At 34.4% G+C, this 26,460-nt stretch overlaps 1 protein-coding gene across 3 annotated transcripts in view; it reads right to left on the bottom strand.

The window, feature by feature from the left end:
- Positions 1 to 610: 610 nt before the first annotated feature.
- The window catches only part of LOC117121823 (dedicator of cytokinesis protein 7-like), a 36,072-nt gene continuing 10,222 nt past the window's right edge, over positions 611 to 26,460 (bottom strand). For all 3 annotated transcript variants that reach the window (XM_033267187.1, XM_033267188.1, XM_033267189.1), the window contains 32 exons: positions 22,723 to 22,937; positions 22,240 to 22,333; positions 21,932 to 22,094; positions 21,168 to 21,291; positions 19,856 to 20,068; positions 18,947 to 19,048; positions 18,732 to 18,818; positions 17,802 to 18,018; positions 17,228 to 17,386; positions 16,271 to 16,527; positions 15,013 to 15,108; positions 13,760 to 13,906; positions 12,994 to 13,107; positions 11,347 to 11,657; positions 10,530 to 10,851; positions 9,308 to 9,490; positions 8,476 to 8,623; positions 7,954 to 8,050; positions 7,381 to 7,480; positions 7,054 to 7,188; positions 6,520 to 6,672; positions 6,098 to 6,256; positions 5,705 to 5,817; positions 5,018 to 5,198; positions 4,630 to 4,773; positions 4,290 to 4,421; positions 3,576 to 3,710; positions 3,271 to 3,451; positions 2,702 to 2,847; positions 1,657 to 1,800; positions 1,174 to 1,283; positions 611 to 964 (listed from right to left, as the gene is read on the bottom strand). In XM_033267187.1, coding sequence (XP_033123078.1) covers positions 781 to 964; positions 1,174 to 1,283; positions 1,657 to 1,800; positions 2,702 to 2,847; positions 3,271 to 3,451; positions 3,576 to 3,710; positions 4,290 to 4,421; positions 4,630 to 4,773; positions 5,018 to 5,198; positions 5,705 to 5,817; positions 6,098 to 6,256; positions 6,520 to 6,672; positions 7,054 to 7,188; positions 7,381 to 7,480; positions 7,954 to 8,050; positions 8,476 to 8,623; positions 9,308 to 9,490; positions 10,530 to 10,851; positions 11,347 to 11,657; positions 12,994 to 13,107; positions 13,760 to 13,906; positions 15,013 to 15,108; positions 16,271 to 16,527; positions 17,228 to 17,386; positions 17,802 to 18,018; positions 18,732 to 18,818; positions 18,947 to 19,048; positions 19,856 to 20,068; positions 21,168 to 21,291; positions 21,932 to 22,094; positions 22,240 to 22,333; positions 22,723 to 22,937 — 5,066 coding nt within the window. In that variant the 3' untranslated portion in view covers positions 611 to 780. The remainder of the gene's footprint in view (positions 965 to 1,173; positions 1,284 to 1,656; positions 1,801 to 2,701; positions 2,848 to 3,270; positions 3,452 to 3,575; positions 3,711 to 4,289; positions 4,422 to 4,629; positions 4,774 to 5,017; positions 5,199 to 5,704; positions 5,818 to 6,097; positions 6,257 to 6,519; positions 6,673 to 7,053; positions 7,189 to 7,380; positions 7,481 to 7,953; positions 8,051 to 8,475; positions 8,624 to 9,307; positions 9,491 to 10,529; positions 10,852 to 11,346; positions 11,658 to 12,993; positions 13,108 to 13,759; positions 13,907 to 15,012; positions 15,109 to 16,270; positions 16,528 to 17,227; positions 17,387 to 17,801; positions 18,019 to 18,731; positions 18,819 to 18,946; positions 19,049 to 19,855; positions 20,069 to 21,167; positions 21,292 to 21,931; positions 22,095 to 22,239; positions 22,334 to 22,722; positions 22,938 to 26,460) is intronic.

The following is a 26,460-nucleotide window of genomic DNA, read 5'->3' as shown; positions in this document are numbered from 1 at the left end:
AAAAGGTGTGACGCATTGTGGCAAATCAAGCATTACAGAGCTTTATATGGATTGACAAACGCAGTCCACCTCAACATAAGATAAGATAATATGTGTCAACTGGTTTGATAGCCAACTGCTGTGGAATGACATGTAAATTTTTCATTTGTGTCAATCTGTTGTTTATTATCAATAAATTGATTTTGCTTGGGCGTAACAAAAAATAATGAAAGACAGTGAGTGAATTAGTGAATGAATAAAAGAAGGAATCATCCTCTCATTAATTTTGGTGACTCTAAAATAGACACATACATATTAACAGGTAGTCAAACAACCAGTCTAAAAGATATCCAAGGAGGCTTAACATAGTATTTTAGAAGTCAGACAATCTACTACCACAACAAGAACAATTATGTGTTGACAATGTGGCACAACTGCATATCCCACATACACCCTCCCACCCACACACACACACACACACCCGCACACAACCACAATCAATTCTGTATTAAACAATACTAAGCACTTCCTCACACATACTTGCATTCATGAACACACACATACACACATTACAAAAACTTTCAAACACAATACAAAACTAGCATCATCACAAACACACACACTACTTAATTTCTCTTACCAACACACGCATTTTAATCTCTCACAAACACTATAAATCACCACAAACATCTCAAACATATAATGCAGCATACAGATAAGGCAGGTTTTTTGTTTCTTTTCTCCAGGCACATCATGCTATTTTAGAGAAGAGTATCTCTTCTGCAATCAAATATAAACATCTTATACGTGTATACTTTGGTAGTCAATCGTATTACAATAGTAGGACGTGTTCACAGGATCGCGGTTAGCTATCAATGGCGTTAGGCGGTCGGTAAAGCGATGGTAGTTGCGTTCAAGTTCTTTCTGGTACTCCTTTTGATCGGACGCTATAAGGGTCTTGTTTTTGCGTAATGCATCACTACACCTGAAGACATATGCATAAAATATACAAAAGATTAAATAATGGAGTTGGTTTATATATCTACTACAACTTTTAAAAGCAATAAAACACAGGAAGAGATTTGTAATTGTTTTCAAATGAGGATAAAATATTAGCTAAATTAAGTCAATATACATCTAAAGAAGTTAATAAATTGCTATACTTTAGAGAATATATAGAATGTAAAACATTACCTTTTTGAGAATTCTTTGAAACAAATGCGCAATTTATTGTGCTCTTTGTCCAGTGGGATTTCAGCAGCTGCCTTATCACCTAGAAACACCTGTGCAACTTCAAATGGACCCTAACAAGAATTGGGGAAAAAAAGAAAAATATCAACTATAGCAATAGCTTTGTTTATTTGCAACCAATCTTCAAGACTAAGAAATTCAGTATTCAAATCTTAACAAAACAGCTAGTTCCAATCAGTGGAGTATCTAGGAGTCTCGAAATGGCAAACAGCTGATGGTTAAATGAACATGAAGGGTGGCTAGCTCGCAAAATAAGGTCATATATAAGGTGATTTTTAATTACTTGAGAATGATTTTTTGCCTCAAGCATTTTCGGTGAGACGCCTGGGGTTGGGGCATGAGTGTTTTTGTTGGGGGGTGGGGTGTCCTATAAAATGTTCATCTTGGTAAAAGGGCTCTATGAAATTGATTAAACTACATTATTACCTGATTAACAGTTGTACCAATACAGCCTTGCAAGACCATCTGAAGGAATTTAGGATCAGGAGGATCTTGAATGGTTGCCTGCGCTAATTCCGTCATCTTCTTCTGCATATCTTCAATAGCAACTTCAATAGGTTTCAGAACAATCTGACAAGTTTTAAACGTATTTACTATTATCATTTTAATGTAACAAAATGTCTTTTGTTCATCATCAAAATTATAAGACTGACTAAAAAATGTCTGCCATTAAAATAGTTTATTCCTCACCATCCTGCCAATAATGATGATGTTGAATAAAAATAAAATTTTACTTTTGGCCAGTTAGCGCACCTGCCGCAAGGAAAAATTGGAAATTTCAGAAAAAAATAAAAGTTTTTCTTTATTTTTATTACGCCCACGACTGCCTTAAAACCGCCAAAGTGTATTTCTTTGTAATTATATAAATTTAAAGCATTTTACCATCCAATTACTACACTGTTTACATTCAGCAATAAAATTTTATTTTTACTTTCTCCTCCGTCTGGATGTTTATGGCAAAACCATTTGCTAATTAAGAAAATAAAATTTTATTCTTATTTTTTCTTAAAAAAAAAAAGGTTTATAAAACAAGGTATAGCAAAAGTCTCGCCTTATTTACAACAACAAATCATAATACCATTACAGTTTATAGGCTTATATAGTTAGTAAATACAACAATAATTGTCTGAATATAAATAAATAAAATAAAGCACAGTCATCATGATTCTATTCATTATTTTGGAAGAATTATCAAAATAATAATTACAGCGCAAAACAATATCCATTAAAAAATAATCATAGGCACAAGTACATAAATATACCTTAAGAGGCAATCCCCCTAAATGTATTCAGACTATACAGAGTAAAGGTTAAAGGTTATTAATATCATGCCAAGTACTTGGGTCTCTATGCACTAATAAACAAGAGATGTAATTAGAAATTCAAAGAGGAAGGGGCTAACAATAACTGGGAGGATTGATGCATTCAATAAGAGAGGGAACTTGAATATAAATTAATTCCTTAGTCTTACCTCTTCTTTGTGTATGATAGTGCAGCGTGTCTTGACGTAGGGAAAAGCATGAGATGTTGTTAGGATCGTTTTGCGCTTATACTGTTCATGCAACTCACCATGAGCACGACCGTCTTCAGTAAATGGTGTTGCAAATACGAAACGTCCTGAAAAAAATGATAGTTTATATTAAAGAACAACAAATTTAGGGCAAACAAAGATTAATTTGAAAAACCCTTAATTTTTGCAATACAGTCAAGAGCTGAACGTTTGGATAATTGGTATGGTTCCTGCCTCTTGCATGCCAGGGCCCAGGTTTGATACCCGGCTCGATGTCGAGTATTGAAATCGGGTCTTTTATAATAACAACAACAATAACTCAGCTCCTCGAATAACCCTCTCAGGAGAGTTAGGCGAATTAAGGACATGTTTGTATCTGTTTGTATCTGTTTGATGTCTATTTAAGGCATTAATTTATAAGTTAGCTACCGGACCTGCTTACAGGCATTGCCTTCTTGGTTTCGGAATTGTACCATAGGTGGTGGAATGAATAAAGTTATTATATTATAGAGTTGATGTGGCAAACTTACGCAAGTTGTAGCTTTTGTCAAAGTGGGTACGTCGGAAGTCGTTTTCGAATGCCTGAAAGTACGGCTCAACGTATGTCACCTGAATGTAAGCTTTAAGAGGATCGAGAGTCCTAACGTCTACCTTACGTGAATCCTTCATCATTACCAAATTTTCCTCTCCAAACCGCTCACCGTAGAAATTCTGAATGGGAAAGCGGAACAAAATAAAAGATATGACTGATAGTATGTTGTTGTGTCTGTCTGTCTGTCTTTAGGTATGTCATGCTGTCTGTCTTCCTGATTGCCTTTTCATGTATTCTACTAACCTGAAGTCTGTGGGCAATTTCAGGCAACTTCGTAATTTTGGGTTCTTTGTAGATAAATTCTTCGCCATCAAGATCCCCAAACTTAGGTCCGTAGTAGCCAACACGAAAGTAAGTGCCAAACATTCTCTTTTTATCCTATTCAAAAGAGAAATGTATATCATCTTAAAAAACCATTCTATACATTACAGTAATTTAACTGATCAAAAACAGATAAGAAAGGATAATACATACTCCAAGTATTGAAATACATACCATCGTATGTCATCATCATTCCTGATGATGACATAATAATTGTTGAAATATTGAATATTAACATGATGGCGTGTATTTCAATACTTGGAGTATATGTATTATATATACTTTCTTAACTGATCAACTGACACCACTACAATGCAGTATATATACTCTTTATGTGTTTAAACAATTATAAATTACTAGTAAGAGAATCTTTTTAAGCAATGAAAAAAATCAATTATTTTTCAGGGTTCAATCTATGATTTTTCAAGGAAAGCACATATAACACCAAACCAAAATTCCAAATTATTAAATCTTGTCGCATTATTTTCCAACTGAATCTCATTTGACCTAAGGTAAAAATTCAGTGAAACATCTGGACTGATCCATTTTATTCAAGGTAAGTGTTGTTTAATAACAAGGTATTTTCAACCATTGTAACTTTAACCCTCAGTTATGACTGTAGTTAATGGGACTTACCAGTTCAACAATCTTGTGAAAGGCATCGCATAGCTTGCTGTGGATGGTTGAGAGTCGGTTGTAATTTCTGTTGTTTTCATGGATAGGTATCAAGACTTTATACACCTCATTAACTACTTCGTAGAATCCACCCTAAATAAATGTTAACAAACAGAATAAATATCATTGTATGGTACTTCCTCCAACTAAAAAGGTATTCTGTTGGGTGTACATTAACCTTTTTTGTAAATTACCTTGAAATTTTAAATCAAGAAATCAAATTAAAAATGAAGTAAAAACCTTGAAAGAAAAATACATAATCCTTAATATTTCCCTGATGGAGAATGACAAATTCGCTTACCTCGGTGAAGAAAGTAGCAGCCTGCTCTAGAAGACCTACCAACCCACTTTCAGTGAAGTATTTTCCAGAGCAAATTCCCTCTTCATCAGGTGATACAACATCATCAGACACTGCACTCTCTTCAAGAACATTTGAAGAGATTTTCTACAAGAAGAAAATCTGATAAATCAGCATGTAACATTTCATTGTACATGGTTGGATTTAAAATCAATAAATGCATCGTCATCATCATCATCATCTGGTTCAGCATGCTCAGATTGCCTGCCTCGGTTTTTGTCACTCATGATCCTGTATTGCATTTAGTAGGATAACAAGAGTAGATTTAGAGTCCGCACAGAGTTGGTAGATTAAAAATAATTAGTACGATGCCTAAATATTTTGCACATACCTCAAATGCTACACAGCCCACAGGCAAGTATGGCCTGTCCTCCTGCATGTGTAGGTACTCAGTGACCAGCCCGGCACAATGAATCAAGCACATGGCTGACTCGACATGGTTGCCCTGCCTCATGTGCTGACCTGCCATGTTCTGAAGCCATGTCAAACGTAGGTCAGGGGAATCTTGGTATCTGATGGTTAAGAAATAGTTATAAAATATAATTCATTGTACATTAGGCAATTAAATGATTCTCTATCGTAATTATAATTATTTTTTTCATTGGAGAATAAATACAAATCCTATGATGCTTTTAACAGTTGGCAAAACCAGACAAAGGTTTGAAATTGGTTCTGTATTGTGTGAAACACACCACGAATGAACTACTAAAGTTGAAAGACCTATTTCTAGTAGAGTTCTTCTATTGGTAAATTAGGCACCAGAAGACTATGACCTCTTCTCTTTAAAACTGTACTACATTTTTAAATATAAAAATAGGCCATATTACTCATGGGACCAATCGCCAAAAGGTGGTAAGTTATTATAACTATTATTTTGGGCCTCCAGCTAAAACACACAGAGAGCAGCGATGAAATTGAAGAAGGTACTGAAGGATTTTTAAAGGGTTTTCATGGTTTGGCGCACACACAGTGGTTACCAGCAGTTCAGCTGACCGAGCTAAGCTGCTCCCTTACATACCCTTTGGCTATTCTGTACATAAGGTCCATAAGCATCTCAGGATCTTCTTTGAACTCTTTCATCTTCACAGTGTCTGACAGAATCATGTGAAGATTGAAGACAAGATTATGCACCTATAAAAGTGTAAAGAAATTTATTAATAAACTCCAATGACCGGGAGTAATAATGTAAAATGCATAGTGGCAATTTAAATTTTGATTTTATTACTATTGTTCAATGAAAAAAATTAAGACATCTTTTCATCACTGTTTTCTATATTTATTATTGCAAAAATAAGTTTTTTTGGGAAATTAAATCCCTCTGAAATGTTAAAACGATTATAATACAAGAATACAAGTTTGCTTCTGGGTTTCTTAACATTTTTTCACAGTACTTTTGGAATTCCCTTCCTACCTGTTCAGGAAAAGTGGTCGCCTTCAGTTCAATATCTTCATCAGCGTACATTAGTATTGTCTTCAATGATTTTCTCAGGTAACCCTCATGGAAATTGGTTACTGTGCCAACCAGGTGGGATAATGACATCGTTACTTGCATTTTCACTCTTGCAAAGTTCTGTTAAAAAAATGCAATGTAGTTAGTAACACATTCAATGTCATTTGTTACAAAAAAGTTCTTCCCTATTTGCCACAAGATTTAAATGCTCCTTTAATTTGCAAATTTCAAATGGTTGTTGAAAGATTTAAGGAGCATCTATTGGTTTAACTTAACTATAGTTTCTTGACAATATTAATGTGAGCTAGCTTCTGCTGTAATTTACAAAATTGAGACAACTATATAAATATAAACCGATTGACTGCTTAATTAATGGAACTTACATTGCCGATTTCAAAATTCTGTCGCATCAGCAGGTAGAGTGAGGCACTGGCATGAGAACGGACAGTATCGATGCAAGAGCTGCAATGCTTCAGGATTCGAAGGCAAAGGTCAGCACACTGTTCTGTCTCATCTTCAAAAAGCAATCCAGGGTACTAAAAATATTACATTAAATATTAGAAGATAAAATGCGCTAAGTGTGTTTGTATTATTCTTGTATTACTTCTTGTGATTTGTGGTGAATTTACAATAAAATATCCCTGTACAGTGAAACGAAACGTAGCAGTACGTATACTTTTACTTGGTTTTAATATTATGAATACTATTATCCCTGTACAGAGATCCCAAATTAGGAGAGGCCACTTAAGGAAAATCTGGTTTAATCAGCTTTTTAACAACATTGTTTAACAACACAACATTATATTTTTTTGTGCACATGGTAATAATCATGACATGCTGAGTTCATAGTGTCAAAGTAGTAAAAAGAAGATGATTTTGCTTGCCCGCATGAGTGCGGGAAATCATGCCACACTCACTTTGAATACTAATGACCTCTGTGTTGCTAAGGCATTCTTAAGCACAACGACACTTTGATTGCACTGTAGCATGTGAAGAAGGACTTGCATTACACTACTCAAAACACCTGACAGGTTCTCTTTGGTTTGGATGGACTACAAAAAACATAAATTTACAACATTAAAAAATATTTATGAGATCTTGTTTATTAAGAAACACTATGAAAGCTTTAATCAAAACATTACCATATTAAAACATAATAAACAAATAAATATCATTTAATTCCTTTTTAAACATTTACATCCATTATTTATTCATTAGATATCAGAATAAGAGTATTGATAAACCTGAATGATGAGCTCCAGAGTGTCCAATATCGTCAGACTGACCTCCGTTGCCAAGCAACCTTCCAACACAGCATCATCTTCAAGCTCAGTCTTTGATTTACTATAAAAGTCATGTTAGATAGAGAACTTAGCAAACAACTTCATAGTCGATGATTCAGGTAAACAATTTTTTGTTAAAGTCAGGCTCTGAAGAGCAATGGTAATGAGATACAGATTTTTTTATTTTTACAAATTGGGCGAAAAAGGTTTGTTTTGTCCCTTTTCCACCAGTATTCATTTACCGTTCCCTTTTTGTGTCAGTCCTACAACATATCAAAACATTTATTTTTTCCTCTGGAGCCTGGCTTTAAAGTTTTACCAATATTTAGTAGCAATTCCAATGGCTGATACAGAATTCTCTTGCTGAGGGGTCAGAGTAGTAGTCAAGGTTAGAGTGGGGTGGGACATATAGTCTGAGGAGGGAAGGTCTGGGGTGTTCCCTTACTTATTATTGTGGAGGTCCACAAAACTATTCCCCCTGAAAGTTCCAGAATTTTAGCCATTTTAATCTCTTATCTGAATGATTTATGTTACCTTTCAAGTATTTCATTTGTTTGCCTGAAATGTGTTAAATCTTTCCTCCATCTGACTCGCTCTGACTGGCCGAGGGCTGGACCAGAGGCAGTTCGGTCTGGAAGAGATAAATGCAGAATAAACAAGATTTACTATTTGCAAATATAATAATTGAGTTCCACATTATCATTAAAAAAAATTAATTATTGGATTTATAGAATTTTATAGCTTTAAAATCTTTATTTAATATCCCATAATCATATTTATAAAAACATTATATTGTAATCCCATGCTGTGCATTTCACTTATGTCCTTAAACAAGGCACTTAATCTGTATATGCTTATGATATATGTTATCATATCATATCACTAGCCTAAAATGTTAGTGTTCTTATCCAAAAAATCGTTGCTCCAACAACCTCCTCTCCAAGTATTAACCAGTCCCAAAATTAACTAACATTGGTGATCTGAAAAAAACATAGTTTCTGAATTAGCTACAGTTATTTATCAAGTAATGTATTTGAAACTCATTGTATTGATTACCTAGGCTGGAGTACATGCCACTTCGCCGCATGATAAACTCGCTTCTAGCACTTGCAGACCCCAGGATTGCATCTTCTAATCTCTGTTTGATATCGTTGGTCTTCTTCATGGATGTTCGCGACAGTTTCTTGATAATTGATGTCTTACCCTAAAAAAAAAACAGAAACATTTTAAATGTTAAATAACGTGTTAGTTTATGAATGTACAATATTAATTGTCCCTGTTGAATGATTTTGATATGAGTATATTCAGAAAATCATTTTACATATACCATTCCATCCAAATTGGAAGAGGGAAAAGAGTGAATATAAATAAATGGAATTTTTATTGATAGCCCAATGAATCCACTCCATTGGGAGTCAAACATAGAATCAATCTATATGGTACATGGTTGTAGCTGTAGAAAACCAAGGGTGGGTGATTGACATTTTAAGGGTGGTGGATAAGTCTAAATAATAAGAGTATTGAGGTATTTTACATTTTGCGCTATATAAATTGACAATTATTATTATTATAAGAGTGGATTTTAAGGATGAAAATGTGTGTTAATAAGGGTGGGTATAGGACCATGATATTAACTTTAGACTGGGTAGAAAAATTCAAGGCTGGGTTGCCCCACCCACCTCTGCCCAGTATAACTACATTCCTGATGATATATAACATTTTAAATTGTATAATTACCAGAACACTTATATATTACTAAAATGGTCATATATATTTTATATAATTATTTACTAGAGAGCCATTCCTTATACAGTATCAGGTTCTGACTGGTTCTTAAGATGAGGGCTCTGATTAGGGCAATACCAGATTCATGTTGTGCATACAATACCTTATACTCAAAGCAACAAGCACAGTAGAAAAGAACATCAAGGACTTGAATGAAACGCTGCACGCCCAGTGCTGACCACCACTTCTGAAGTGAGGCGGCTTCCACGTTCTTCATTACCCACATGGCACACAACAGCAGATCTTTTGTGGACTCTTCTGTCATACGCGTACTCGATGATTGTCTCTGCAAAACAGGAATACAAATAAGAATCCAGTGATGGTAATTAGGTGCAAGTTAAGAATTTGTACTTTTAAGACACCAAAATCATTTGTTTCTAATATTTCCATTCACTATATGCAAGGGCCTAGGCCTAGCATTTCTCGAAAAATCTCAATGTTTAAGGCCAGTATCTTTTGGAGCATTAGCAAACCCATTACGGCAAAATTCTCAGGTTCAACTTTTCAATCAATTTGGTATAGTTTACTTGCATTCCAACCAACATTATTCAACATAAAATATGTGTTTTACAGCAGAAACACTCCAAAGAAGACACACCTATTACCGAGCATCACTCGCGCTGCCTGTTTACAATTGATACCCACGATACGTCACATGACCAACCTAGCGGAATATGTCTATTATAGAAGCCTCTATGCTATGAAAGAGAGTACTTTATAATTTTTGTTTACAAAAAAATAAAAATAAATAAAATTCTTGCTTAACAAATTGATAGAAAAAAAAGTAACTCATGATTAGTTTAAAAATACATTAATTTGAAAGCCAGTCTTTGGAGGAAAAAATAGTTTATATTATGTACAACTCGGAAATGGTTAATGGGATACATAATCTTGAATATTTAAAACTGGGGGAAAAGATGGACAAAAGAGTTGTTATGCCTTATTATTTTCCCTACAGAGACTGGCTTGAACAAGTTAATTCATTTAATTCCTTTATAAAATATCTTTAAACGTTGGAAAATCAATACAAGGCTAATGGCCATGACAAAGAAAACTGTCTTGACCAAACTGGAAAAGTGCAGAGAAAGAGGATAAAATATGGAGCTTTCGATTTGTGCGATGACGTGAAGGAATCACTCATGCGTGACCATCCCATCAGGCATCCTACATTCTCTGCATACGTAGATTTGGCCACATTGCATTCTAGAATCCATGCTACCAGGAGAACTTAACATTCTCGCATGCGCAGATGAGTGTAAGTGACTTCATTACATTCTACGTCCCACCATCGTCGTGCAATCGAAAGATCCCTAAAAGCTTTGTACCTGTACTGAGCCTATTGACGTATCCTCTGCCATTGTTGCCACACTAGTGCCTGCTATTGCCAACGCAACAGATTTATTGATGCCCAACCCAACACTGTCATCATCCTCCTCGGCCATTCCAAACATGAAAGACGGTCGTTGTTTTGGATTAGCATTGGTACAGTTGAATTGTGGGATGGCATCCATGATAATGTCCAGTAGTGGGAGGTAGAGTGAGGCAACACGCATACGTGTCGTGACATCTTTGTAACGAGGATCACAATCATGTGAGGCAAGAAGGTTGGCAACGATGTCTATTGCTTGACGATGATTATTATTATTGCTGTAAGATAAAAAAATTAATTATAATTATTAATTCAAAATAAATCATCATTGATAGCACTTATATATTCACAACAATATTTATCCAAGGTGGTCTAATCAGTCAAAAAGACTGGTCGCCCTTGAGGCCCTGGGAACACAGTTAGAATTTAAATTGAAATAAAGAGACAAGAAACATCAGAGTAAAAAACAATGTAGGAAAAAAAAGATATAGGTCTCCTTCCAATTAAAGACCACCTCCAACTAAAGACCACTTTCTGTGTTCTCAACTTAACAAATGTCGTTATCGCTATTATTCTAATTAGAGACCAAAGCTGGTAAAGACATGGAAACCCTGGTCCCAGTAGGGGGAGACTAGTAATAACAAAAATCAAATATCTATAATATGCTTTACATTAAATATGAGAGCAAGTGCAGCCTGGTGGTTAAAATAATTGTCCCCAATCTCAGATTCCCGGGTGAAAAAAAAAAATTCAAAATTCCCCAAGCCACTTACTTGGTTAACAGCATCGCCGACAGGTCTGACAAAACAAGCCCTGTCAGGAAATGACGTTGTCGGAACTCGTAAGAAAGTTCGGCTTTCGTGTTACTATGCATGTCTCCAAAAGGAAAGAAAGAAGACACCGAGCAGAAAGATAAGGTACTTGCGATGGAGAGTGTTGGAGAGGGTGGGGCTGTGATGAGGGAGGGGCAGAGCGGGAGGTTGAGGGTGACGTAGTGTTCATGGCTGCATACTATACGCAAGAATTCAAGCTTAATCTGCGCTAGGGGAGTTGGATCTGTCAATGTAACCAATCTCTCAGCAAGCTAAAAAAAAAAAAACCAAAAACATAAAAATTAATTAAAAAGCAAATAAATTTTGCACAACATTTAAACATATTTGACATAATCATGCCTATATATTTTCTGTGATATGACATCATTAAGCCCATATATGACATGATAAACAACCTCAAAAATTCAATCAAAACATTAAATAAATAAATTGAAAATGATTAAATTAGTTATTTACAATGTAACACAGATCAAACCCAATATGTTTTCCCTGATTTACAGACCTTTCACTACAAAAATCTATAAATTGATTACTAGGAACTTCAATATTCATATGTCATTTATTAGGGAAAGGAGCAGCAGAGTATAGGTAAGTGGAACGTATCACTTCAGTGATTGCGGCTGATACAAACGTGTATATTCCACTAAATAATGGAATAAAAATATAATTAACTGGCCATATTAATCATTAAAATAAGTCAATACATGATAAATAAGGGGTGTCTACATCCATTGACATTTTAGCATGTATTGTATAATGCATTTTTTACCATATTCTTTACCAGTATGCCTATCTTACCTGCTTTAATATTACGAACAAATTTATTATTGGTTCATGTTCTTATTTTAAAGGTAATTTGACTTTCATTTGCTAAGGTCTTTCTAAAATTATAGTTAAAGACGTAGCAGTATTCAATATTATGCTTTAGAATATTCTGTTACATGTGAAATTTGGATTTTTCGTAGCGGTGATGGTCATTTATGAGAATAATTTTTAGGCTAACATTATTGTTAGCTTTTAAGTCTCTTGAAAGATGGGAGAGTGACAAGACAGAAGACGGTTCGAAAGCTCATTTAAACTTATGTTATTCATACATGAGTTTCTTTCTTTCTGCACCCCCTCATGCAAATATCTAGACCCACCCCAGTACTTCACAGTCTCGCGAAAGGTGCCTTTTTGAGAGTAATTTGAATGCTAATAATTTAGTTTACTTAACAAACTAGACAATTTTGAGCCAAACTCAGGAGAAAAAAGTAGTTTCACCAGTTTTAAAATATCTAGACCCACCCCAGTACTTCACAGCCTCGCGAAAGGTGCCTTTTTGAGAGTAATTTGAATGCTAATAATTTAGTTTACTTAACAAAGTAGACAATTTCGAGCCAAGCTCAGGAGAAAAAAAGTAGTTTCCCCAGTTTTAAAATATGAAAAATATTTATCTTATCAAACATTTCCAAGTATTTCACCAAACACCCCATCAATGTCTTAAAGGAATTATTTTTTTTCTCCAGAGCCTGACTTTAATATTGAATTTTACAGATGGAATAGTAAGTTAACTTCCAATTGAAAAAAAAAAAAAATTCTACCCACCATTTTACAATAACACTGAATCTGCTTGAAGACAAATCCTCTGTCCATCAGTGTAAAGAGATCTTGCAGGAAAAATGCCAGATGAACATTCAACAGACCCATGGCCCTTGTTTCCTAATAACAAACACAAAATAATACAGTAAAAATATTTCCCAAGTTCTGTCTAGCTAGTAAAAATCTATAAATATTATTCTCTTGCAATTTTAAGCCCCATTCCCGGCACAATTTCAGTTGTTAAGAAAAATTTGATTTTTATATTTTATAAAGATTTATAAATATAATATTAAACTGCTAGTTTAACTGAACTTAGAAATTCCTAAACATGAAAAATAAGAGTAAAATAAGAATATTCACTTGTACAAAATTAAAATGTCTTAAAATTGAAAAAGAATGTAATGTCTTCAAATAAAAAAAAATAAAAAAATAAAAATTGAATACCAAGACGCGATTCGAACTCACGATATTTATTTCAAGAGAACACATTGTTAACCGACCACGCCATCTATACAACGTGTCCTATTATTGGTAAATACAGTCCTTTGTATTGGTGATGGCTATTAATTAACAGAGGCCGTAGAGTATATTGGCCCCAATGGTTGCCCATACAAAAAAAGATCTATTAATTAATCAATCAGCAGGGTACTCCTAGAGCTACACATAGGAGCTCAAAAGCAGAGATTGGTGGATTTAGTTCATGGACCTGGGTCATAATCCGTATACCGACTAAGCAATTAAAAATACTTATCCCTGAAAGGCGGATCAATACCTTTGTATGTCTTGCAAGGACCTCTGTAGCGACCATTACAACAATGGCTTCAATATCAGAATCAAAACTGTCAGAAAAACGTTCCTTTCGTGGGACATCCTTCAGTTGATACTCCTCTGAGTAATAAAATTGAGCCATGCTTTTAACCTGAAACAAATTATAAAAATAATCATAATATAATGTGTGATTATAAAAAAAAATAGTCCGATAAAGGCTCTGCGACCATAGCTGGATTGAAATGAAACTTTACGCGGAAATAAAGATTGTTGTAGGAACCTACATTACAGATGTTTTTCACGATTACGTTTCTGAAAAAAAGAAATGTTTTTTCTACTGAAGTTTGATTGCTGCCATTACTGACATCTACAATATTGGGATTGTTTGGGTACTGTAGCACTGCTACAGCTAGTGCGATTGTGGGACTATAGATTGCTTCATGACTCCTTCCTCTCTCATTGCATCAAAAGGAGTCTTTGCTTGTCGTATACCAGTAATACTTACTAGTAACAACTTACATTAAGTATTCAAAATAATGTGTATGGTGCATGCTTATTAAACTTTTTAATTAAAAAAAAGGAAAGGTAATATTTTCTACAAACATTCAAGAAAAACTTGATGTTTATATATATTTGAACTCTAATAAAAACATTAATTAAATAAAATTAATTGAATAAATGTCATATCAGTGATTGATTGATTGATAGATTGATTGATTGATTGCTTGTACAATGTGCTTACCATAAGATCCAAGAAAAACCAAGTATGCTAGTCATATTATTTGTACAGGTTAGTTTATCTTTGAGGCTGATTTTCTCAAAATGTGGTTCTTATACACCTAAACTTTAAATGCTCACATCTCTGGATTTACTTATAGTAGGGAAGCCATTCAAAGACCAAATGAAAGCTTATAATGTGATCTACCCAAATATAATATAAACTCAATTTTTAAATTTCTAACCATGACTCATTTTGTGGCGAGACCTCACATTTGTATTTTTGATTGTGGGGTTTTTGAATAAAGATACCGATATATAAGTCTGAGAGTGCCATTTCCGGCCATCTAGACGTGCCCTAATCATAACTTTTTAACAAACACGGAGCTGAGCTGGGTGGACCCTCTACTTGTGAAAGTCCCTCCCTGTACCCTCTCTATTTTTAATTCCTGGATCTACCACTGTTCTTTAATTAAATAAATGTCATATCAGTGATTGACTGATAGATTGATTGATTGATTGATTGTACAATGTGCTTACCATAAGATCCAAGAAAAACCAAGTATGCTTGAGAGCGAAGTCCTTGGATCTGCCATTGCAGATGCCTAGCTGGAGAGCCAACTGTTCATGGACCAACTGGAAAACAAACAAAATATAACAAAAGTAATTACTTAGTTACTGTATTTTATTAAAATACAGGTTGCTGTATCTTTAACAGAGGTATAACAAAGATGCATGAGGCCCCTGGCTAAAGGCTTTTTTTTGGGCCCTACTATACCCTGAGGCTGGTTTTAGAACTAAGTGGAGTATGGGCAAAGCTACATTCCACTAATACATTCCACTAATTAAAGAGGCTGATTGAGGCCAAAAAAAAATAAAAAATACGCTCCCAGCGGGAGCGCGTGTCTACTGCCAAATTTAATAGAAACGGTGCTTTTTATTATTATCTGAGCTTTCCAATTTGTGCAGACTCACTGATGATTGATATTGTTAATAAGCTAGCCTCAACTCCAAAACCACAAAGTTCGGTAGAAAAAAAAAAAAAAAATTGGCTAGCAATGCATCGTACCACACATGACCGAGTTTACGGTTAGTAGTAAAATCACGTCATATCACACATCCCGAATGTGACATAATGTCAACTTTAAACTTCCGGATTGACCAAGATAGCAAAGTGTCTACTGCTTGAGGGCAGTAGACAGAAAAAAATACAGCTGAATGTCCTGAGCCCCCTTAGTGGGGGTTCACAGCTGTTAGGCCACTTGTCTCCATCATGGTTAATCAAAATATAAAAATGAAGGAACAGTATTAGGAATACGACACAATTAAGAAAGACAAAATTTAAATAATCTTTTTTTTTTTAATTTTTTTATAAAAGGTGATTCGCCACTTACAAAAAAATTGAATTGAATGTGTTAGTTAAATAAACCACCAAAATCCAGTCATTAAAATTGTCCATCTCAACAAATACAATAACAAATTTTAATTATAGAGGGAACACAAACATTGGTCTTGACCATTTTGTTTTCTTTTCTCTAAATAACTTTGTAATTTGTAATTAATAATAATAATAATTCTAGATTTATATAGTGCCTCACGTTGACACAACCTTGAGGCGCTTAACACCAACATAGAAGAAAAAAAACCAAAACAAGTGTGCAGATGTACCAAAAATTAATGTAATTCTCACAAAAAAATCATCAATATATTATATATATATACATATGCACACACACAGAATATAAGCATTTGTATTTGATTTTGAAAGATTATGAAATTGACAAATCATTTTCCTCACCTTTCGTGGAGGAGAGCGCCCTCCTAATCCCCGTACGGGAACATTACCCATTCCTGTTTCAGCATTCTGCTGTACAGCTTTTGCTGAACCATAACGATCAGGGGAGATTTTAGTGTGCATAATACCGCTGACCTCGTCATCGGGTGACTGTGGCACACTGCTTATGCCTCCGTAGGTGTTGCGGTTCCCAGTCGATGACTTTAAGGTCATACTGTGAGACTTCTTCAAGCTGCTGTAACTGCCTGATGGAGACATCCCTATGTATGCATTTTTAAAAAATTCTTATTTGTTTTAAGAAATGAATTACACTACAATATCAATTTTTGAGATTTTTTTAATTGATTTTTTGGGTGGCACTATATTTTCAGTGGGACTAAGTTTTTTCAAAATAAAAAAACAAAAAAATGGAAAAATAAATATAAATTAAATTAAAAGTTTTCTTTTTAATCACTTTGGCTTCTTTCCTATTTAATATTATGTTTTAAAAATGTTTTTCTTGTCATTTTGGATGTGTACAGTTTTTAAACGAAATGTTATTAACAAATACCTCAATTCAGCATTTTGCCTGCCACTTGTATTTTTGATTGTGTGGTTTTTGAATAAAGATACCGATATATAAGTCTGAGAGTGCCATTTCCTACCATCTAGACGCGCCCTAATCATAACTTTTTAACAAACACAGAGCTGAGCTGGGTGGACCTTCTACCTGTGAAAGTCCCTCCCTGTACCCCCTCTATTTTTAATTCCTGGATCTACCACTGTTCTTTAATGCTCGAAATATTTTAATATTTATTAATTAATTAATTAATTTTTTTTATTATATTAAAATATCTTTTATCTTTGTTAAGCATGTACAAATTTCCTTTCACTTGTGTTACGGGTCGCTCAGACTCTTTATCTTTACAGAATGATGTTGAGAGCTCTGGACATCTATCAAGTTAAGATTTATTATCTTACCTGCTGGTCTTGGTACATCTTCAGGGGGCTTGAAGACATACTGGATGTAGGCAGCTAGTAGACTGTTACGGCCATGGTTATCCTGACTTTTATCCAGTAGGTTATGTATTCTATCCACAATATAAGCTAAAGACTCAAAACAGTTGGAACTCATGTTCACTGAAAAAAAAAAAGAAGCAAAATAAAGCATAATCAGCTCTCTGGAAAATTATTTGCCAATGCTACAGATAGTAATCAGCGAATATCCAAAGCATGGTCGTTTGACTGCAGATACAAAGGTCTTATATATCCTTGTATCGGCGCAGTCTCTAACAATCCCACCAGATACCCATTTATACTTCTGGGTGGAGAATGCAGATAAAAATACTTTGCTAAAGAACAGAAGTGAAATGCACATTGAGGGATTGAAGTTACAACCAAACCATTCCCGATGTTCCAAACAGCTTTCAACTATAGTATTCTCCATTCATTATATCATAAGCTGTACAATCATTCACATGCTTTGACCTCTGACACAGTTACTACATGTATGAAATAAGAAGCCTGCTAATGTCTATACACGTAACATGCCTACCCAATTGACCGGAAAGAACTGGTGATTTGACCATCATAAGAAAGAGTTTATCCAGAAGCAGATGCAGGAATTGGACCAAGGGCTCCGCAAGAGCCTCAGAGATGGAAAGCACGCTCTTGTTAAGTTCAAACTCCATACGTTCATTTGGGATTGATTTGGGAATGATGCCTGCCTCAATGGAGTGACACAGCCAGAGGAACTGATCCAACTTTTCATCCTATTGAAAAATGCAATCATACTTCTATTACTTCTATTATTCAAAATCACAACACTTTTTGCAAGTATTATTTAACAGAAAATACATCTAATATTAATCATTATTATTAGTCATATTTTTATAAATAGTTAAAGTGCATGTTTCGTTGATGATTGTTAGCATATTCATTATTTTTCCTCAATTTGCTTTTAATAATAATACTTATATAGCACTTAATACCAACAAGGCCTTTAAGTACTTCACATTATTACCAAGAGTCACTGGATCAAGCACATATGGAACACATACTTAGCTGCCGGGAGAATTCCATAACATTGCAGCTGTAATCAGCTTATTTTGCACCTACTAGGTACCCACTTGTACTCTTGGGTGGAGAGGCAACAGCTGGTAAAGTGATTTGCCTAAGGACACAGGCAAAATGCACAGCGAGGGATGGAATCTCCAACCTAAATGTTGAGATGCAGAACCGCAACCACTACACAACTGCTATTAGTACTGGTAGGTTAATATCAATATTTGTTTGTGGTGCTTAGTTTTATGTTTTATTCAAATTAATTTTATATTATTTGCTATAACCTCATTAAAGGATTCTATCTTTGTTTGTTAATTATTTTACATTTGAAAATAAAAATACATATATTAATTATTTAATCTAATAATCTCATAAGTCAATCTTAATTACCAGCTGATGAGGTAATACATATATTTCTCACCTGTGTGTGGATTGCAGAGACTGCCTTCACTGACACATTAAAAATTGCTTTCTGTCCATCAATCCACTTCATGTAAGGTAACTGAGTCTGTAATATACAAGTAAAATAAGGTAATAGGGGTGTTCTGAAAGGAACAGTGGCAATTAGTCAGTTTATCTAGGTAGGTGTTCACAAAATAGATTATGATAGAAAATGACAGATTGAAAGAAACTTACATCTGCAGACAGCATGGAGTAGGCCTTTGGTAGTTTCTCAACGGACACAGGTAAGTGGAAATCACCAGTCTGCAATCTATGATTACGGTAGATTGGTAGCCACTGCAAGAAACATTAAATAGATCAAAACATTTGATAAATCACTAAATACATGTTAAAAATCATTTAATATTAATAATTACTTTTAATTACAAAGTATAATAAATATACTTTGTTTAATTTACACCAAAAATGTATGTTTCCTATTAAAAATAAACACATGTTTATTGATATAAAAAAAATCTAAAGACAGGAAAAACAAGCACTTAATTAGTGAACACAGGACTCTGGGATTCTTAACTACAAAGCTACAGCTCAACCTTCGCCATGCAAGCTGCTCACGTGTCCTTGTTTCTCTCTATCGATAAATACAAATGGATGCTGGCATATGCGGAGAAGCAAACAGATTTTAGGACAGGAGTTTGCAACACCCCTACACCCAACACTATTACACATTACAGCTCAAACGGCATGGAAACAAAAAAGAGGACCTCCAGCCTGTAAGCCCAGAGTAGGGCTTTAGCCCAAAAAAAGAAATAGGCTGTCCAAAATGGAAGACAATGACTTGTCGCATAGCAACAGACGAGGGGCGAGGCCTCGGGCATTGGTGGGTGGTATTTGCTAAAGGTTGACCAGGCCCGACTAGACTAGGCTGAGCTGAGTAGACCAAGTCATACAAGCCAATCACGGTAAAGTGGCCGTCATAAATAATTGTTGGTCTTGTCTTGTGGATGTCTTGCTGGCTAAGAACTTGGCCCAGAGATACAGTTTTGATTTTACCTACTGTGCAGCTCAACACACAATGTAAGATTATATGCATCTAATTGTCTCTGGGATTGGAACTACACTCATTGGTTTAATGCAACTTACAGTGTATCCTATTGGTGTTTCTACTTGTGTGTTATCCTGTTTCTTCTGACAGCTGATATGGTACATTGTAAATAATAGGTGGTTTGAGTCTTCTAGGCTCGGTGGTAGGCGTATTTTGATCTCTTCGTAAAAGTCGGGTGTCTTGTTGTGGTACGTTACAGATGTGTACATTTCATGGACCAACTCAGGGCCGCTTGATTTACCAAAGATACACTACAGACAAAAGTGAATAGCATTTCAACATCATTTTGAAGTAAAATATTTGTAATCTCAATTTAAACAAAAAGATGAATGTTATATTTAAAGCAATCACCTTGAATATGAAAAATGTATCACAAAATGTTTTTTAAATTTTAGATTGTTAATGACAACTGTCAAAGCTCGAACAGAAGCCCTATGAGGCTTAATCTTGAGAAGCCCATCCCAAAATGAAGCCCCCACCCCCATCCTGAGCGAGCCAAATGGCCGAGTGGCAGGGGCACCCTGATCATAATCAACAATATCGGCATGGGTTTGCTCCTATAGTTTTGGTGGTGGAACAAGTCTTCTCGGATAAGGATTATAAACCGTAGGCCCAGCGTAAACAAATGCTCATGTCCACTTTAAAGAATCCAGTACATCTTTCGAGATGAGTAGGGGGTTAATCCGGTATACTGGTTCACTCGGCCCGTCGTGGACAGATGAAGTTGCACCAGTTTACTGGCTGCAGAGGACATGAAGTGACCCTCAGGGGAGGAGAAAGTTATGGAAAAGTGTAACATTTAGTCTCGAGCGCATAGAGACCTCGTTTATTTTTGCTATGTAAATCCATCTATTATTATTATTGCAAAAGTAATCTTAAAAACAAGTCCATCTCATAAAGAAGCCCATGGGCTTCTTTTCAAGAGAGTATGGGATTCTTTTTGTGATAGTAAAATAGGCCTAAATAATACTGTACATAAGAAATAGGAATAAACAGTGAAAAACACACTTGGTTTATTCAGAAGATTATGCGATTTAATACACTCTATTATATAAAGTAATGTTATCTCTGATGTTGTAAATGTATTCAGGATTAGTCCTGTTTAGAGTAGTAATTCACAAAATTTACAGCATTCTTCTTGAAAAGGAGCCCCCTCTGTACTTTGCAAAACAAGTCTCAAAAAGAAGCCTATCCAACAGTCATACAAATCTGCCCAGGGCTTTGATTCAAGGTTTAATAGTAGATTTTTAATAACACCTACAATGTTTTCAAAATTAAACATAATTAACATTTTAACACCCTTTACAGTATATATTATTCAGTCATGCTAACTAAGATATTTGTCCATACCTGAAAAGGAATGCAGTCATCTTCACCAGAACCCTTGAGTAGCTGCACCTTGATGGCTATGTTCCTTGCTGAGCCAGTACGACCAGAGAAGTTCAAACTCAATGGGTACACATATATGATGTTCCTGTACAACAGAAGAGAATGAAAACATGCAATAAACACGATCAGCGACCTGAAAACAGTAGTGGTCATGTGATGTATAACTTACAGTGCGAAAGTATAGGAAAAAGTAATGTTATGGTTGTAAAAACAACCACTCACTGTTAACGTGAAAAGGCAACATAATAGTTCAAAACAGTGTTTATATATACTTATTCTAGCATTCTCTGCATTTTAGGCTTTGGAATGCAAGTGATCCTTCATGAAATTTAAGCTAGCCTACAAATCGTAGTGCGTCACACTCACAGACTCCCGTGTATACCTAAATAGGCTATAGGTAGGTAGGAAGGAACTTAGGCCTAAGGTTTCTAGAAAAATCTCAAAATTTGGTGGCCAGTATCTTTTGGAACATTAACAAAACGTTAAGGCAATAATCTCGATTACCAATCGATTTGGTACAGTTCACTGGCATTTCAACCAACATTATACAAAATGAATTATGTGCCTTTCAGCAGAAGCACTCCAATTACGTCATGCATTTGCCTATTACTGTGCATTACTCTCCTTATCCTTATTAAGTCTGAGTAGATGTTGCTTTATTATCGCATATAACCACTGTTGCCACCAAGTTATGACTTTAGCATCTTACCATAAGACATTCCTACCTGTAAACATTGTTTGGTACATAAACATCCCTAGATGGAAACTCTTGTATTTCCCTTGTAGGACGTGTTCGTAGATCTGGATATGGTTTCACTTGGTAAAGGTCAGGGGTCAAGCAGTATGATGACATCTCTTGGAGTTTTGAAATATCCAGCTTCAAACTACCTGAATATCCAATCAAAAGAATACACAAATGAAAAGATCAAGCTGGATAGAACATAAAATATTTTTTCAGTTTAAAGGAGTGAAATTCAAAAATTATTAAGACTATATTTGTGGTGATCAGTGATTACAAATTGACAGTCCTTACCTGGAATGCATTTGAGTCTCTTCAATATTGAAGTTGGTCTTTTCAGGTCAGCTAGAAATTTGTAAAGGTCATCATCACTCAATTTATCCCCTTCCTGTAAAAGAGAGAGAAGAACAAAATGTGGGAGGATTTATAAGTATCAAATTTTGGGTAAAAATTCATATACTTACTTTAATATTACAAATAAACAAAATATGTTTCATTACTTATATGTGGCAAAGACAAGCCAAACCAGTCACTCCTCGCAAAAAAAAAAAATAAATAAATATTAATACAGAGGGTTAAGGTAAAATGAAGGTTATAAAATGGTAAAAGGATAATTTAAATCCGACATTTTGTAATGAAGTTATGGAGTTTAAACATACAGCAGCCTTAACAATCTTACAACTTTGGAGACTTCTCAGAAAGAGACCATCACCAAATTGTTCATATGAAAAATATGAAATAAAGTTTATTAATATTAATTGACTAATCAATTATTACCTGCTTGAAAAAGCTTGAAACTGTCAACGTCACAGGTTTAAATGAGTTTAGATTGGTCATTTCATCATCACCACGATAGAAACTTCTCCGATCGGAGCTACTACGCTTCAAGCTGGATGGGGCGTCCGAACCTTTACGGGGCAATGAATTGTAATTGGGTAGTGTAGAGCTAGACTTCTTTCTTGCCTGATCCTCTAGACTATTAGTTCGGCTGACTGTAGTCAAATACATGACAAGGGAAAAAAATTAGAAAAGAATATTATAACATTCATTTATATGCTTATGAATTAGTATATTTAAACAATGATCTTAAGATGGACTTCTGTTTTGTCAAGGAAAAGAGGACGATCGTAGACCATCTGGCAGAGGACAGTATTGGCACAGCTGGATCAGATGGGACCCTAATGGAAGGAAGCAGGTGATGTAGCAAAAGACCAAAATAAGTGGAAGTCTAGATGCAGATCTCCAACAAGGGAAAATGTGGACAAGTAAGTAAATATAATGATTGTATGAAATATATTTGGTGATAATTTATACTGAAAATTAAGTGTAAACCAAATGTGGAAACTATTGCAGCCCAGCATACTTCCGTAAGTGGAATATCTATGTATACATGCGCAAATAGAGAGAGTGACACTTATTTTCTGGAAGTTTGTGTTACTTGAGCTTTATCATCAGCAAATTGTTTTTAAAGCTGTCTTTTTAAATCACTGACTACAAAATTAACACTCTGAGTGTACTCTTTATTTGAGGCAGATGGTATGCTGAAAGTAAGTTTTCATAGATGTAAAGATTTCATGGATATCAACTTATACCCTTCACACTCAAATGCATCATAAACATAGCATTAGTTAAAGCATTCTGCTCTTGGTAGGATTACGTAGTAAGGCACATATTAAGTACAACTATCTCTATTGTTAAGTATTAAAACTGCATTGTAAATCTGCCTTCAACAATCTGCAAATTTTATTTAAAAAAACATACCTAAATATGGTCATAATGACATCGCATCATGACCAATATATAGGCACATTATAACTATATGGGCACACAGAAATTTTTATTGTCAAGGAAAATTTGATAGTGTATACAAAGCTTAAAGATGGGCAGATTTTTGTCTGTCAGACATGTTTTAATGTTTTAATACATTTGTCTGCTAAAGCACAGCATTGTCCAACTTTGAACTGACAAAAAGATACACAGATCTGAAACAAGCATAAACGTATCAGACAATGTCTAATCAAGCAATGTTAAATCTGACAGATAAAAATACTGATTGCCCCGCATTAGTGTTATGACAACACTGGTCAACTTTGAAATTTGAGTAGAGATTGCAGAACACTACTCCACACTATGTTACCCCTGCTCAAGCAGAAAATTGAAAACTTGAGGGTGCTAAGGCACCTGCATTTCCAATTCATTGTTAAGGATTGTTGTGAGACTGCAGATTTACGAAAGCAGATGCTAAAACAAGGACAAATGCATTCACTATTATAGAAATCATAATAGCATACCCAAAGCATAACAACAAATGTAAAAGAACATAAAAAAACATAACAAATTACATAAAAATAGCAGAGTATTCTAAACACAAATGTTATCAACAGTGAAACACAACAAAATTAAACAGCAACTAGCAAGAATCATATAAATAATCATATTAATTTAACTTTTAAATTACTCATTCATTATTATTAGAAAATAATTTAATATTCTCCAATAATATAAATTAAAGTTTTAAATAATAAAATTAATAATAGTAAAAAAACAATTAAAATAACAATAAATCATAATTCCAATTTCAATTTGAAATGGAAAAATATTTTTTATATCAATCATAATTATTAACAAAATTCATTAATTAATGAATAAATCAGATTAGGATTCAATTAAACTAATTGTTTGAATATTAAATACCAACATTAGATTATTTCGATGGAACATACTGCAGCTACTACAAAATATATTACTTTTACCTATTTGGAGAAACTACTTATAAACACACAGCAAAGCTAATATAAAATAATTATGTTTCTAATTCTACATCTGATGATGAAGCAACATGAATATAAAATAGCTGAAGAGTGAATCAGTATGTAATCACATGAAGCATATACTTTGTCCTATCTTTAATATATCCATCAGGCAACAATCTAAACAATGAAGCTCATAATTAAATATACAGTATATATATACCACATGGGCAGATCCAAAAACAAAACTAGAGGGAGAATGTAGTATATCACTTGTTTAGAATAGCAATAATTGCAATTCCAAAGGCCATTCGAGGGCAAACCCCCCCCCCACTCTCAAACGACCCTACCTCCACTCCACCACCATGATCTGCCGCTAAGTAATTTCTAACAACATTAAAGATTTATTCCCAAGTAATCACATGATGAAGCCTGATTATTTTACCAAACTGTATCTGAAACTGATGAAAAATATCTCAAGGTTCAATCCATTTGAATCAGTCTATATTTTGAGACTATTTATTTAATACAGTTTCTGGGCATTTTGTGTCCTCTGGAGCATTATGATACCAAATTTCTAACCATTACATTAGGGAGCTTTCGATTAGCGAATGATGTAGAACGTAATGATGTAATTTTAATTTAATTGAGCATATCTGAACATTGTGCGTTACATTCTCTCCTGAAATCTGGAATGGTTGTCGGCCAAATCTGTGTTCAGGTTAGGAGGACTGTACTGTTAAAACATTGGTGTGTCACTGTCAGTCTTTGTGTTAGTGACATATCCATGAATAGGCAGAATTAATGTGGGCTCACACTTTAATCACATGATTACTTGAGACTAGCATATAACTTATGAACCATTTTCAAGTAGCTACTTACTTTCTATATGTACAGTGTCATTAATAACTAAAATAGCTTTTTTTTCAGTTATGGAAATGCATTATTAGGAGAGGAAAAAAATAATCATAATTGGAAGACAACCAGCATGTTGTGAGTTGGTTGGTAAACATCAATGCAAACAAAAATGTCAAATGAAAAACAAAGAGGAAATGTAATATTTGTGCAAATCACACAAATCTAAAACAAATTAAGCAATTATAAAAACCATCAAATATTTAGAAGAAATAACATGCAGCAATATTAAAATCATGAAAAGAGAACCTCTAAAAAAATTAACATTTGAAAAATTGGGATTAGGTCTCCATGTCTTAAAAAGAGTTCCTTTAAGGCATGGAGAATAACACTAATGCAAGAGGCTGTATGTAAATTAATTGGGCTTTACATTTCCTTTGTCCATGCAATATATCAGTTTAACATACTGAACACAACATATAGTAACTATAGTTCAGTGCATAACAGTGTAGGAACTTTCAAGAAGACAGATATAGCCGGTAAACTGTGACGTGCAATGCTTTACGTTGTGATTCTTAAAACCTTTTAAATTTCCTTTAAGGCATGGAGAATAATGATAATGCAAGAGGCTGTATGTAAATTAATTGGGCTTTACATTTCTTTTGTCCATGCAATATATCAGTTTAACATATTGAACACAGTATATAGTAACTATAGTTCAGTGCATAACAGTGTAGGCACTTTCAAGAAGGCAGATATAGCCGGTAAACTGTGATGTGCAATGCTTTACGTCGTGATTCTTAAAACCTTTCTAATATAAAATTGCTACTAATCAACCACTGTTTATCGTAATTATCTTATTGATCATTCATCCATTCTCCTAACAGTAGATGCTAGCTCACTAACAATT

Source organism: Anneissia japonica, unplaced genomic scaffold, assembly GCF_011630105.1.
Source record: "Anneissia japonica isolate Jap-2015-1 unplaced genomic scaffold, ASM1163010v1 scaffold2392_len1475705_cov187, whole genome shotgun sequence".
NCBI lineage: Eukaryota > Metazoa > Echinodermata > Crinoidea > Comatulida > Comatulidae > Anneissia > Anneissia japonica.
The sequence above is the reverse complement of the archived record's forward strand: the minus strand, read 5'-3'. Positions and strand labels throughout refer to the sequence as shown.